This window comes from Eurypyga helias, unplaced genomic scaffold (genome assembly GCF_000690775.1).
Source record: "Eurypyga helias isolate BGI_N326 unplaced genomic scaffold, ASM69077v1 scaffold33726, whole genome shotgun sequence".
Classification (NCBI taxonomy): Eukaryota; Metazoa; Chordata; class Aves; order Eurypygiformes; family Eurypygidae; genus Eurypyga; species Eurypyga helias.
The window spans coordinates 18,550-34,118 of record NW_010256635.1 but is presented as its reverse complement, the minus strand read 5'-3'; the positions used below and the strand labels follow the sequence as shown (position 1 = coordinate 34,118).

Sequence of the window (15,569 nt, the reverse complement as noted above, 5' to 3'; positions counted from 1 at the left end):
GATTTATTGCAGTTAAAGATCAACAGTAAAACAAGGTGTTTTGCCTCTTGAGGAATCTTGGACCAAAATATTCACCAGACACATCTCTGGCCATTTTATGCTGTTCCAGAGACACACGGGAGCCATAAACCTGACTTAACTCATTAGTTCAACTTAAGTTATACCTTTTCTCTGCCACTAGACTGGCACAAAGCATCCAAAAGGTAGAGAGAAATGCTGCTTATTAGACTTGAGTTAGAGATTTGCTCCACTGTTACAGAGAAGAATTGCCTTCCACAGTAGTAATCTACCCAGTGGAGACGTATTATATAATGAGGGAAATACCCCGGCATGAAAAAGTTAAAGATCACAGCTTAATGGAAAAAAAAAAAAGAACAACCCCCACTAAAGGCTGGATTCTGCAAACCTTTCTGCACACAACTTACCTACTACTGTAAATAAAACCCAATGAAACAGTAAGTGATAAGAAGCACTAGGTCCTGAGATAATATTATAGCTTCCATATTAAATTGCAAATACACAGCATAGTAAAAACAAGGCACTGAGTAGGTCCACTGTGAAAGTGAAGAGCAGCTAATCTGACTAGTGTTCTGAGAAACTGCCTATCCCTCAGTTTGTCGTTAAAGTTGATTAGAAAGACAAAATTACCACAGAACTTGGTAATTCCAGGGTTAAGAGAAACTTGTGATTTACTGAACCCCAGTGCCTTGCAAGACAGGGTTCCAAAAAGCAGTGAGAGAGGACAAGCAAGTTGTATCCCAGCAACTACCATCCTTCAACCAAGCAACCAAGCAGAACGTAGTTCCGTTAGACAGAAAACGTTGCAAGAGTGACTGAGGCACTTTGAAAATGCTACCTGTTAAATCCTCTCTATTCTCTCTTTATGTGCTTGCACTTCAAGTGTGAGACGTAAAGATCTTGTTAGAGGCTCCCCTATAATATAGTCCAACTGTAATTTCACTGGAGTATGTAATTGTAGTGACTAAAGTAATTAAAATTAACAGCATGCAAAGCAGTCTGGGTGATAGATATGTTAATTACTACACTAATGGAAGCAAGCTACAGACGCAGACGTGAGCACATCTTCAGTGACAGGAGGAGAAAATACTTCTAAGCACCTTTGTGAGAACCTAGCTTCTCGTGTTTCTGCCTGAGCCGAAGTTATTGGCCTGTGAGCATTTCTCACACCTTCAATAACCCTGCTTATACCAGGTTTTCCTTAACATTAGGAGTTAAAAGTTATTTCCAGTAAACAGAAATTACTTTCTTCAGAACACGCTAGTCTCTGTCTTTCAGTATAAACCTTATTCATCGAATCATAAATGGAGTGAAAGGTAGAGGAATGGAAAAGAAAAAAAAAACCACAACCAAACCCCAACAATGTGCTGCCATTCGTAAGGTTTTTAGCTGTTCAACAGAACACCTTATTTTCCCCTCACTGGTAAGTGTTCCTCCGAGCCATCAAGCCACCATTACCTCATTCCCCTGCAGCCAACCTAGTAACGCTGGTTCAGGAGCTGACCTTTACAAAACTGTGCATGAACGACACAGAACAAGATGTCTACCTAAAATCCCCAGGAAACACATCTTCCCAGGCAAAAGACAAACTCCACGTGTAAAAAAAGGACCAAGAAGAGAATGTTTGCCGAGACTTCTTCAACTAATGCAGCAAGAGCGTGACTCTGCTTTTTAATCTGTTTAAAAGAGCTGAAAACTAGGAGGAATCCGGACGTTAGGAGCACATAACTGACACAGCAGAGGAAAAACAGTTGTTATGCCGATGAAAGCTGCTGGCTCAACTTCACCAGAGCAAGCAGGTATGCCAGCGAAAGCCAGAATGGCTGCAAGATAATGGCAATTCAGCTGTTAATACGTGATCCGTGAGGTTAAATAAGACCACGCCACACACAAAACCCCTCCAACGACATGTGTGAAGACTAGTTGCTGCATCAGATCTTCGATATCTGAATGGATAACGCTGAGTGGAAGTTGCATGGACCAAGTTGTGAGGAATACTACAATATTTGGCTAAGAGATCAAGATACAGAGTTGGAACTGAGCTTGATACAGGGTTAAAAATACTTAAAACACCGTATCCCAAGACAGTATCTTCTAGTAGGAAGTAAGTGCTCCTGAGCAGGAAATGCCTGTGCATATAGACTGCAGGGTGATACAGAATGAACTGCAGGCATCTGCGAAGAAGGGAAATGTGGTGAGGTCAGGTACCTCACCTGAGTCATTCCAGAAGAGGAAAGAGGATTTCTCAAGCAACGTTTTGTTTAAATCTGATCATCCATGGTCAAGAACAACAACAACAAAGAAGTAAACAGAAAGACTGGATTGTTTTTGTAACAATCCAAATGAAATAAGATCTTAGAGAAGACAGAACTGTTCCGTACGCACACCCACAAGGAAGACCAGGAAAGGAGAAGGGCTGCTTATTAGGTAAAGGACAATGTTGGCACAACAGCAAACAGTTCAGAATTAAATTTAGGCTGGAGATTAAAAGAAGGTTTCTGAGAAGTGAATTTTCTGAGGCAGATTTCCAGGTAGAATAGTGAGGCAAACAAAATAGCTAATTCTAGGATGGACTTGCTCGGCTCACGGAAGGGGTAGTATCACGCAGTGAATGAACAGTGGGGGAACCTGACTCACCCAGGAGGCCTCTTCCAGTACTATGTTCCTAATGAGCAAGCAGCAATCATTTGAGGATAATACCCACAGTCCCTTGGCAATGGAAGAAACACATACAGATGCTCATGTTTATGTTGCTGTGGAGACAGCCCTCAGTAGGTCCATGCCCGCTTCCCTCCAAAATGTTTTGCTTTTTGTTTGCTCCATATTAGACCGTAAGTATTTGGTTCTGCTATACTCTAGTCTGATCACCACAATACTTCAAAATCCTCGTGTAATTTAGGCTTCATCTCCAAAACTGGACCCTCATATTTTAGAGAAAAGCATAAAAAATTATGCCTGGTTACAACTCAAATTTAGCAAGGAAATCAAGTCTAAATTAGCCCTAGGAGATACGTCCTCTGTCAGAAACCAAAGCAAAGTTTTTCATAAATGACTGTGTCCAGCTCTGTGAGCCATCTGGCAAAATATCTTCCCATATACTGTTTCCCACCCTCCTGTGATTACTTGTGGAGCTCCCACAATGTGCTGAAAGATGTGACTGCTATTCTGTTGTCAAACCCATTAGGACATTTTTGCCTAATAAGACCTGCTCTGTCAATCTAAAAAAGGCTCTCCTTCTTCCTTACTGCTGTTCTCTTTAAACAGAATACAAAAGAGTCTGAACTTTATGTTTGAGTGTTTTCTTTCAATGATTAGCCCCAGTCAACTATGGGGAGGGTTGGGAAAGTGAATTCTTACTGGTCATTTGCTTCCTAAGCAGCTGCTCGTGAGAGTGAACTAATGGAAAGATGCTGTGGATAGAGACTGGCAACCATAATATCCCTACTTCTCTGATTCAAGATATCCAGCATATTCCATATATCATCTAAATAGGTCATGAGAACTACTGTTCTTATAAAATAGCAACTAACCCAAGAAATTATGAAGCTGGATATGGGGTGGTGAAACACTCCCTATCCAAGTCACCAGAAGGCCCTAAATGTGAAGACAAGCATGCTGCTTGTTACTTTAGTCATTAATAAATGCAAAATCTAAGTCACTAATCAGAAATTATTCCTTATTTTGACCCTAAAGTGTACATTATCCCCAAGTCAACAATGCAGATTTTTACGGGCTTAACTTCAGAGAGGTGAACAGACTTAATATTAATAAAACTTAAATATTCGCTGAAGTAAGCTGTAGATCTGGAGCCATAATTCGCACAGTAAGATCCATCCAGTCAAACTGCTAGGTCTTCTTCATATGGCACTGGAGAGAGGCAACATTAAGCTGCTGGAATCATTCACATATTTCCAAATATGTAACAGAGTATATCAACAAACTGGAGGAAGTCATGCTTGGTTTACCTCATAAACCAAGAAATGGTGGAATATAGGGCATGTATTGTGCTATGGCTTGGGCGTGAACCCCAGATCTGATTTTCTCTCCCTTGGCCTGTCTGTAAACTCCAGTGTTGAAGCGATAGGCCAACACTTGCCCTGTCAGCACAGAACTCCCCCAGTTCCCTGCAACCACAGGCTGGATTGTCAGCTCTTGCACAGGTGGTAGGAAAAATTGCTTATGGGGGAGATGGGAAGTGCTCTAGCAAATAAATATGTGCAGGCTGGATCTGTGCTGACAGAAGACAGATGCAGTCATCTACAAAGACACAAACATTAAGGAAGAAAATTAATTAAGCTGATACAAATGGTTAAAAGCAAGAGTAATAGGATGGAATTCAATAAAGGAAAGTATGAACTGAACATCAGGGGAAAAACACTTTGTCAAGAAGATCTAATATTCTGCTATATTATCTCCCACGGGAAAGTCACTGCATTTTTCCACAAAATGTGGTAGAAAACACGCTTGAGGGAGCAAAACTGTGAACATAATGATCTAACGCTCACTTTGTGCTTGCAAAACAAGGCAGTTCCGATTCCCTGTACCTTTCACATTCCTTCTCAGTGGTGGGAAACACCCCAACCAAACACAAACACACAGCCACTTAATACGTTAAGGCCTGGATCTTGGTCCCCTGATAGGATGTGTAAAACATTTCAGCACAAACAGGAAAAAAAAAAAAAAAAATGTTTATTTTGCTATGACCACAACTAAAACATAAAATTGTTCAGTTATGGAAAGATTTTGAGGCTCACTGCCTGTTGTAAACACTTCATATGCAACTCTCAGTGATGAATATCTCAGTGACCAGGCAGGTGTCAGCCCCTTTGATTTGACCAAGTTCAATCCTAAATGCATTTAGAGGGGAAGGTATCATTTTTCCTATATGAGAGTAGATAGGCAAGAGCAGTACAATTAGTTTAGACATTTTGTGCTTTTGCACAAGCAGGAGAAACAAAAAAACCCCACAGACTCATATGGAAAAAACAAAGACCAGATAGTAGGAACAGAACTGATGCAGAGACCTAGCTGAAGTGACAAGTGATTTTGACATGGAGGGAAGAAACTAGTTCTTAGAAGCAAAAGCTGAGGAAGATGTAATGGGAAAACCCTCAAATTATTCTCTTGATCCTGCTTTCACACAAATGCGAGGTCTTACTTGATTTGCATTTCTTGGAGAAGGTAAACTAGACTTTGGTATGACCTAAACTAAAAGGAACTTTTTCCTAAGGTCTCTCTTTCAAAGAAACAAAAGGATTATAAAACAGTGTGCATGAGGTAATGGTTGCTTCCATACTGCCACTTGCTACATCTTCAACTCAGAAGAAAACCCTTTCTTGCACTTAGAACACCTACCCAGTTAGGTCCACCAAGTTGAACATCTTCTCCAAAATCCCCAAAATAATCATGGCAAGTAATGAAACTTAGGGAGTGGAGCTGCGATCTCAAATGCATGCATATACACAAAAACCCGAAGACCATAGCTAATGTAACTCAAGTTTCCATGCAATTGGTTCATCAGCCCGCAACACTCTACCAAAGGAATGCCTTCAGGTTCAATGTAGGTAGAATTTACCCATTTCCTAAGTCTGTAAGGACAACAAGAAATTGGACAGAGTGGGACTGGAGAGTAGCCCTGAACAGGATATATTTTAGAGAACTAATTTCTCTACATTAAATGTTTGGATTTCACTAAGTTGAAAGTATTCCAAGACAAAGATGACTGTTTCTAAAGCATTTTTTCAAAGACCTTGTCATGGTTTAACCCCAGTAAACAACTAAGAACCACAGTGCTGCTTGCTCACCTTTCCTCCTCCCCCAGTGGGATGGGGGAGAAAACCAGAGGAAAAAAGGTAAGAAAACTCATGGGTTGAGATAACAACAGTTTAATAATTGAAATAAAATAATGATACTACCACTACTACTAATGACAACAATACGTAATAAAAATACTACTACTATGTAATGAAAAGGAGAACAACAACAAAGAGAGAGACACAAAACCCAGGGTTGGGGGGAACAAAAACCAAGTGATACAACCTCTCACCACTCGCTGACCAACACCCAGTGTTTCCCTGCTCCCTGACCAACTCTCTCCAGCTTATATACTGAGCAGAACACCTTATGGCATGAAATGCCCCTTTGGTCGGTTTGGGTCAGCTGTCCTGTCTCCTTCCAACTGCTTGTAGAGAAGAAGCTGGCAAAACCAGGACAGTATGAGAAACTGAGAAAGTCCCTGGCTTAATGTAAGCATTGCTTGGCAACAAGTAAAACTTCTATGTTACTTCTATTCTTCTCAGCACAAATCCAAAGCATGCTGGCTATGCTGGCTAGTATGAAGAAAATTAACTCTATCATATCCAAAACCAGCATAGGCTTGCATTTTGATTTGACACTAACTTAAAGTTGGATTCTTTAAAGTAATACGGTGCCCAATAAAAATGTGCTACAGGCTAGAGCAGAACAAGATCTTTTGTATTTAAAACCCACCTTCTTTACTATGTATTCTTTGCTCTTATTTATCTTTGCAAGTGAACTCTGAATTTGGGACTATGTCTACATGGTGACATGGTCTTTCTCCTTCTTTGCCAGGGGGTAAGTGAAAGAGGAATCTCTCTATAAGGTGTTCTTCCTGCAAACCAGAAGGCTTATAGTCTCACTGGAAAACACTCATTTAAAAAAAAAAGGAAAGCACGAACAGGTTTAGGGAGGAACCACTGCATCACTGTGACTAAAGACATAGACATCTATGCTTTTTAAATCTGACTTTCAATTGCCAGAAAGGTCTGAGTTTTCACACAGTGCCCAGGTTACCAGATAACAACAGTCAAAGCAACTGGCTGCCCAGGGAAGTTAATCAATCATTTGCTCTAAGCATCACAACAAGCAGACCTACTCTACTGGAAAACAATCTGTTTAAAAAGAGAGAAATGAGGAGCAGAGAAACTTTATCTGCTATGAATACCAGGAGCTTATTCCATCAAGAACAGTCTCTTTAGCAGCCATAACTATTTCTGCTGTAAATAACATGGATATGTGTTAAATCAGAGCCAAAAATCCTTTCAGAATACAACAGTATTTAGGTCATCTGCACTCTATTGACAAGCACTGAACTCTGAAACCGTAATGATGTAGCTCAGCAACAGTGCATGCCTTCCCACTAATGAGGCCCTTTTTCCATGAATAATGAGCGTGGACATCAGCTCTGTTGCCAGGTACATAATATAAACACAATTTAACACATGGCTTTTGGTAAAGCAGTGTATCTGCTTGCAGAGGCTGAGGTTTTGTATAATGCTATCCAACTTTTTAGCCCAGGGTGGGGGCAGACTGCTCAAGGAAATAATTTGTTCATATGTTATCAAAATACAATAAATCAGGTTTGGTCTTAGTCAACAACAGGCAGTGGAGTGGGACCAACAGAAACTGCAGATAGGAAAGTATAAGTGAGTTCATTGTTTTATATTCCAATAAATCTCACAACACATGAAGCTGATGAGTTCGAAAATGAGCTGAGACTCCCTGAGATGTGCCTTCTGAGACTCATGAACTGTAAGGGTTATACCGGTTAAGCCTGTGTTTGCAGGGTCCTTCTGCATACCTAGTGTATACACACACCTTTGTTTATATATGGCGAGGCAGGAGTTGAAACTGCATGGGTTCAAACAAAGTAGGAAGAGTTTTATTTTGAAAACCCTCATTTGTTACGTTTATGACCTCAGTTTTGACTCTAAGAGATGCTTTAGAGAAAACAAAACACACTTTCAAGTTTTATCAACTTCCATGACACGAAGTGCCACCATGGTATTGTTTAAAACTAGGGATCAGTGCTTTAGTACACAAAAGTAGACCTGCCACAGGAGTTCAGTCTGAGATCTGGGAGGACATGGCTTAATTCCCTGTCCTGTCACAGTTCTGCTGTCTCCCAGTGCTGTTATAACTACATTAAAGACTAGAAGGTGTGAACATCCTGTGGTGCCTGGGGCATAAAAATGGGTATTTACTTCCTTCTTAACATGCCAAAATAAAGTCCATGGGGATCTACACCTGCGTCACAGGATTTACTGAAATACTAAGAGCTACAAGAAAGAGACTGATGTTACCATTTGAACTACAGATTTCTTCAACCAGACTAAGTACAACCAAGATCTGTCCCAGAGTCATTACTACTACAGGACAGCAGTACTCATGGGTCTGGGTGACATTCTGGTCTCTGCTTAGAATGATTTGACTCCAGAAAGAGTTGAAAACATTCCAGGCTGGACTGGTAGCAGTGAACTATCACTAACGTTGCCTGTAATCAGCTGCTTATTTATCTTTCATTAAATAACTTCAGCTCTGCCCCAGTATACTGCAGGGGTCTGAAACCCATCCGGAGATCGTATTAATATCAAGCCAATGGTCTATTGCTAGCTTCATTAAAATTTACCTTAATTTCTTGAGTTATAAGACATTAAAAGAAAGCAGTTAGCACGTATTCAGTGGAAGCTTCTGCAATTTTTTCGGTTACACCCTCCAAAGATTCTTTGCTCACCAAGTACACGTCCTAGTACTCCAATAAACTTATGCATCATCCCCCTGCAACTGTTCCATGTGACGATATGGGGCCAAGTATTGGGGCTGATGGCTAGAAGCCTCTGTCTGTGTGGGCTCTTACTGCTTCACTTTTTGGCATCCAGGCAATGCAGCAAAGAATGTCAAATGAAAAGGATGTAGAAGCCTCAAAGAAAAGGGAAGCTGGAAAAGATGTCTGGTAAAAGAGGAGTTGGAAAATGTATGGGGAGATATATCATGACCATCACTGCCCTGAGGAGAAGATTGGGATAGGTAGTTAGGAGAGGCAGAGGAATGGAATTGGGAATGTGCCATACTGGCTGAACAAGGAGCCTCTGTTAGGAACTGGGAGCAATAGAAAGCTGAAACTGGACACACTCCAGCACCTCAATGTCTTTCTTGTAGTGAGGGGCCCAAAACTGAACACAGGATTCCAGGTGTGGCTTCCAATGGAAGGCTGCTGGCCACGCTGTTCCTCATGCAGGCCAGGTTGCCACTGGCCTTCTTCGCCACCTGGGCATGTAGGTGGCTCATATTCATCCGGCTGTCAACCAACAGCCCCAGGTCCTTTTCCACCAGGCAGCTTTTCAGCCACTCATACCCAGCCTGTAGCCCTGCCTGGGCTGTTGTGGCCCAAGTGCAGGACTCAGCACTTGGCCTAAGAATGCTAAGTCCTTCCAAGAATCAAAGAGTCGCCAAAGCACTGTGGATATATGCTCCAGAGCCCATATTGGTTGCCATTTATAAACAGTACCTCAAATGATGTCCATCTACCTTTTCAGAATTTTGAAACATACAAGCCTTAAAATCTCTGATCAAAGAACACCAGAAAGGCTGCAAGAGCTTGTACTTAAGAACATTTTAAAGGCTATGAGATCAATGTAGAGAAAGAGTTAAGAAACATTAAAATTAAGCTACCTGTTTCACTTAGTTCAGCTATTTGATTCACATGCGTCATGATTTTTAGTTACACGATTACATAATACCCCTTTCACAAATTCCCTTGCCATACCCCAGCGCACAGAATGAGACTTTTCTGAGGATGAATGAGGACTATGGAGTAACACAACAGGAAACTGATGGCTGTAGGATTCCTAATTCACTTGTTGCAGAACTTGGAATGCGGATAGGGAGTAAGCCAGGGACTGAAGGAAGAGGATGAAGGGTGGCACTGTGCAGGTTGATGAACGCTGATCAAAAGAACTAATTGTATCCTGTTTCTGTCACAAACTTTCCACACAATACAAGGAAACCCCTATTAACTTAAACTAAACAAAGTATGACAGTTGGTGCTTCTTACTATGTCCTTTCTGTGCTTGACACTGCTGTCTCGAATTCGAGTTCAAAGGGCTGGAGCTGAAGTCAGCAGGAGCTGTGATTTGAACGTATGAAGTGATGCAATGCTGCATAAACCAATGCTTACTGAGAAAATTAATGCAAAAAGTTCACCTAGTCTTCTGAGCTTTCCAAGTTTTCCCCATAAGACATGAAGTGTGCTACTCCCTGGACTGCTGTGAAGTTAAATCAATTAATGTTTGTAAAGCACTTGTATGCTACTAAGTCAATACCCACAGAAAAATCCACAAGGGTACTGATAATCCTTTCTTCAGACAAGGTTTGAATAGCATGCAATAAAACGTCTGCAGCACCTAAACAGCCATTCTTTAAACATCAATAGAAAGCAAAGAAAGCACTGAAGAGCTGTTAGTAAGTGAGTCCCATTACCCTGTACAATGAATTAAGCATAGGTTGGCAGAAAAAATGCACCATGTTTAATCTTTGGATTAAGGACTCAGTAAGTGGATCTATGAAGCTCATGCCAATCCCCTTAATTACAGTGTTTCCTAAATTTTAAGAGCTTAACTTAGAAACATTGCTTCTGTGTGTACCAGATAGAGAAAATATAAATATATATGAACTTACCATCATACTTTGCTAAGACTGCCTGGACATCTGCATACGCTTGCAGTTCCAACAAAGCCTCCAGCAGGTTTTCATGGATGTTGAACATGCTGAGCAGCGGAAACTCTTTCATCAGCTAAAATCAATAACAAGTGAAAGGGTTAGATTAACACAGAAAAGGGTTTCTTGTTCAAAATGCATTGAAATAACCAACACCAAATTAAAATCCCTCAAGTTCCCCTTGTTCTTTGCTCTTTCACCAAGTTCACTATTACCTCAGAAATTTCTGAGCTTTTAATGGACACTGGGTCAGGGTTCTGAACAAGACATGCTTTACATAGGATGTAACCAGTCAAATCCTAGAACACAGCTGCCTCAATACGTAACTTTCCTTCAATCAACAGGCTTCTTCAAAGCGAAGAACCGTTATCTTAATTGCACTGGAAAAGAATCTTCAACAGTGCATCTCCTGTACATCAGTTGTATGTAAACCAGCATCTCTTTTGTATATTAGTAGAAAACACATTGAAAAAAATCTGAGTAACATCAACTGACAGAAGCTTACATATATGCAACTACATTATCAAGTACGTGATACTAGGATTTGTAATTGCGGATACTTCAGAACACAACTGCAATTGTAGCCAATTGGAAAAAAAAAAAGAAAGAAAAGGCAGCAACAATAGGAAAGGTGAAGTTTATACAAACCTAGCCCTACAGCTAAAGAATCCATCTTGTATGACAAACTGAATTAAATGTGTAGTTAAAATAATCTAATCCTTCTTCATGTAAGTGCCTTCATGAACTAACCCTTTGAGAGACACTAGGGATTTGTTCTTAAGACATCCTCAGTTTCAGTGTCTGCACAGATTCAAATGACTGAAGCTGACATTGTATTCCATCACATTTTCAAAGCTTCACATATTAGAAACATCCATGCTTTTCACTGCAGAATTGATGAAACAGTATTATTTACTGCCAGAGTAATTCTCTAAAGAACTGAAGTGAATCCTTGCTTCCTTGTGTCCTCTTTATGGTTGTTATAACTTAACTGCCTACATGATGTACATTCAGCACAAAAAGGTCCCACACAGTTTAGAATTAGGATAGCTGATATTACTATTGTTCTTCAGGAACTTGCAGGGAACACCATCATTTGCAATCTCTCTGAGACGGTTTATAAGAACAGAAATACTATAATGAGTCAGGTAAAGAAAATGATTCAAGGTCAGCCTTGCTCAGTTTGAAAATAGTAAGCTGGGCCTGAAAACTCTGTCACTTAATAAACCTACCTTTGAAGATATAAATAGAGAAACTGATGAGAACCAGCAAATGTTAATCGCACAAATAGGCAACATGAAGTAAAATAAGTCAGGTTTTGGGTGGGTGGGAAGTGGCAGAGATTCAACAAGAAATTCAGTAAGTGAGAAGCAGGTAATGCACTAGAGCTTCTTCACTCTGTTAAGGAAGAGACCTTAACAGGTAAACAGAGATGAAAAGTGCAGACAATATCTTCCTTGTGTTAGTGGTCTGGCATGAGCTAATGTAAGAACTATTCTGACCTTATGGGTTAAGTCTATCTAAACTAGGCTATCTGGATATTACTGACTTTGCTGCAGTTTGAGGATTATTAAAATAGCAAAGGCAAGGATGGCAGTGTTTTGTTTAACTGATTATACAAATTTCTGGTGAAAACTATGATCACTGACACAGAAGCTGAAAGAGCTCACTGAATTTTTGATGCTAATGGCATGGGAATGGCCATAAAGCTCCTAGTTTCAAAAGCAGGAGCTGAACCTGTGAAAAAGAACACAAACAAAACTGAGTAGTTTGCAGGCTTTTCTCCTTCTCCAGTTTAAAAAAGAAAAAGATCACAGGCCTTCATGCTCATCTAGGTAAGTGGAAGGATTTGACAATCAGATAAAAAAATTAAGTCATTGCTCATGACATGAAATAACTTCAGGTGAAAATTCACATAGTTGGATTCACCAGTTAAGGATCTAGCATACCGCCTACTTCTCTTCATTCTTATCCTTACTCACTATTGCATTTTTAACAGAGGAAGCTACTATTTGGCAGGAAGAAGCATGACAGAATTTGGCCCTACGAAAACAGTGATTTAAAGTTCAGAATGAACATATTGCAAAGAAACCCCTCCAAGGGATTAAGAAAGATTATCCCTGCTCATTGAGAATGAATAATGGCTGGCAGAATAACAGTCCCTCCATCAGTGAAGAAAAGGGAAGAGCTGCAGCTAGTTATAGATGTAGTGTGGCCAGTTAAAGCTCTTACTCTGATTCTGTGTTTCTCACTGACATCACTCACTGATTACTTTTTCCTATTTTAATTAGGTTCTGTCAGAGTGATAAATCCTGCCTAAGACAGCAGCAGAATAAAGGTCACTGTCTGGACCGTGAGGCCTCCAAACTGACAAGTGTTAATAAAGGTTTCATCTGGGAAAGGTCGAATGTTAAGAAGTCCAACCCAGTTATAATGAACTCAGTTAATATTGTAGCTGTAAGAATAAAACACCTCTAAGTAGCTACTCGGCTATTGGAACACTGACTGTGCACAAACAATAGCATATTTGCTATGAAAAGAAAAGAAAAGAAAAGAAAAGAGAAGAGAAGAGAAGAGAAGAGAAGAGAAGAGAAGAGAAGAGAAGAGAAGAGAAGAGAAGAGAAGAGAAGAGAAGAGAAGAGAAGAGAAGAGAAAAGAAAAGAAAAGAAAAGAAAAGAAAAGAAAAAGAAGAGAGGACATGAACTCATTTCGCTGTCATCTCAGGATGTCGTTTTCACTGCAAGTAATTTTCAGTCACAAAAAAAAATTGGGTTTTGAAAAACTTCCCAGAAAATAAAGCCACTTAGATGGAAGAATATTATGACAGCTCATCCTTTAGGCCTCACAGTGAAAGCAAACACTGGGGAAGAAAAAAACCCCACCACAAAGGTTGCAGTATAGGCCTGCTGGATGGGCGGAGCAGGCCAAACACTGCGTCATGCTGAGAAGCAGTGGGGAGCAGACCATGAGCCTGCTCCCCTTCCCTCCCCTCCGTTGCAGATGGAGAGGGAGGCCGGCTCACATGCCACACCGAGATGTAAAGATGGGCACATTATCCCTGAACACGAGATGAACGCACCCTTGAGTTCCCCAGACCCTTACGGCACTGAGCTCTAATCTGGACTCTGGTTTAAAAGACACAGACCTCCCTTTGCACCCAAAGATTTATTCTCTGTGAAGTTACAGACTAACGTTTGCCAAACTGTTTGGGTTATCAATTGTAATTCTCTTCACATCCTTACTGTAACCTGACGGATGCTTTCATTTCAGTGGCAAGCACTGCACTTAAGACGAAGGCTGTTACCTTCCTCCACACCTCCAGATCTCAAGAGAGAGTCATCAAATTCAGCCCTCTAGATTTCTCACCAAAGCCACTGCAGCTCTTCACATAAACACTAGTTAATGCTAAAGGTTTCATTGTAAAATTCCAGTTAGTTGGTTCCTCAGCTGCTATGAAAGCTGTGCTCCACTGAGCCAAGCTGATTTTCATACCTTATGAAAACAGACACCGCACTGCTATGAATGTATCCCTTTGCAATATAACAATGTTCAAACAGCTACTGAACATCTCATACCAAATCTGTGTTCACAAGGATTTCGCTTTGAACTTGTACTGGTCAAAATACTTTCTAGTGATGAAATTCTGGCCTGGGGCTGGCTTATTCCATGTTCTGTCCTACTTGCTTTGCATGTTTGGGGGAAATAGATCCATGTGTAGAAAGTAGAATTGCTTTTTGTTGAAAGATTCATTCTGCAAATATACAGAAATGGTAGCTTTTGCAGGTAATTAATAATTTTTAGCTTTTTAGATAAATAAATTTTGGGAGTATAAGTTTGCAGAAAAAATCTGGAAATACGTCTGACACAACTGATATCACTAGTCCTGGGAGGGCTGTATTTCGAGACTCACCCCAATCCATATTGCAGGGTGTAGGTTCAATGATTTTGTGATGGATATGAAAATGTGATGATCGCAAAAAATTCTTGACGGTACAAGGAAATTCACATCTGATTTACTGGATGAGGAACAAGTTTTATCTCCCAAAGAGCAGTTTAATGAAGAGGACTCCCTTCCCCGAGAATATTTCAGTCATCAGCATTTTCACATTTCGACCTAATTTTTGAAACATTCTCAAGGAATGTAGCTTTAACTGCTGCATCCGTTATTCTCCCTGTGATGATATTAACATCATGCATCAATTAGCAGTGATACATTATTTGTGTAGAAAATAGCTTAAAGCTACAGTTTATGCCTACGACTAGACCATGGGACTCACGGGAATACAGAGGTGGATGAATGAATGATCTTATATATAACCTGGTGTTGACATATTTATTCTCCATTTGCATTATGGCTGTATGGTCACACATGTTACGGGCAGTACATGCAACCACTCCTTGCTGCTTATACTCGTATCTTCTCAACAAAAAACAAACACATTTTTAGATCAATGTATTCAGCTGAATGCATTCATAAATATGAAAACTGAATTCAGCTTCAAATCAAGAAACAACAACAAACAAACTAGAGAAATTCAATGCAAACAGCGAAACTGTTACATCCTTAATTCCTTGTTTATCTGTTCCTGCAGTGGGTATCTGAAATGGTAAAATCTATCTCCTAGAAGAGGAATGACTGAGGCTGCCACCTTCCAGGTCCAACTGCCCAGGCTGGAGGCATTTGCAACATACATGTCTTTCTGACTCTCTGATGCCTAATAAGGTACAAAGTTTTTCTCCTGGCCAGCTCACTCGGCAAGGACAGAAGGGAAGAAACACTGCCAGCAGACTAAGGCTCTGTTAACAATGTCAGGTGCTTAAAAATCATGCCAAGTCCTGGTCCTAAAAGTGCAACTCATTCCAGTTTTGTTTGTATTCTTTTTCACAGGTTCGGCTGTCTCACTGTGAGTGGGATTAATGAGCTGTAAACAGACACTCTTACAGCTCTCAGGAGTTGAAAAATTATCTGAAATACACTGGACCTACCTGAATTAAAGTTCTGCTTAATTACACCAAAACTAGGATTCTGTCATTTA

At 40.3% G+C, this 15,569-nt stretch overlaps 1 protein-coding gene across 1 annotated transcript in view; it reads right to left on the bottom strand.

The window, feature by feature from the left end:
- Positions 1–15,569, bottom strand: part of LOC104511217 (suppressor of tumorigenicity 7 protein homolog) — a 56,902-nt gene that overhangs the window by 26,928 nt on the left and 14,405 nt on the right. The window contains exon 6 of the mRNA XM_010153734.1: positions 10,495–10,609. Within this exon, the coding sequence (XP_010152036.1) occupies positions 10,495–10,609 (115 nt within the window). The remainder of the gene's footprint in view (positions 1–10,494; positions 10,610–15,569) is intronic.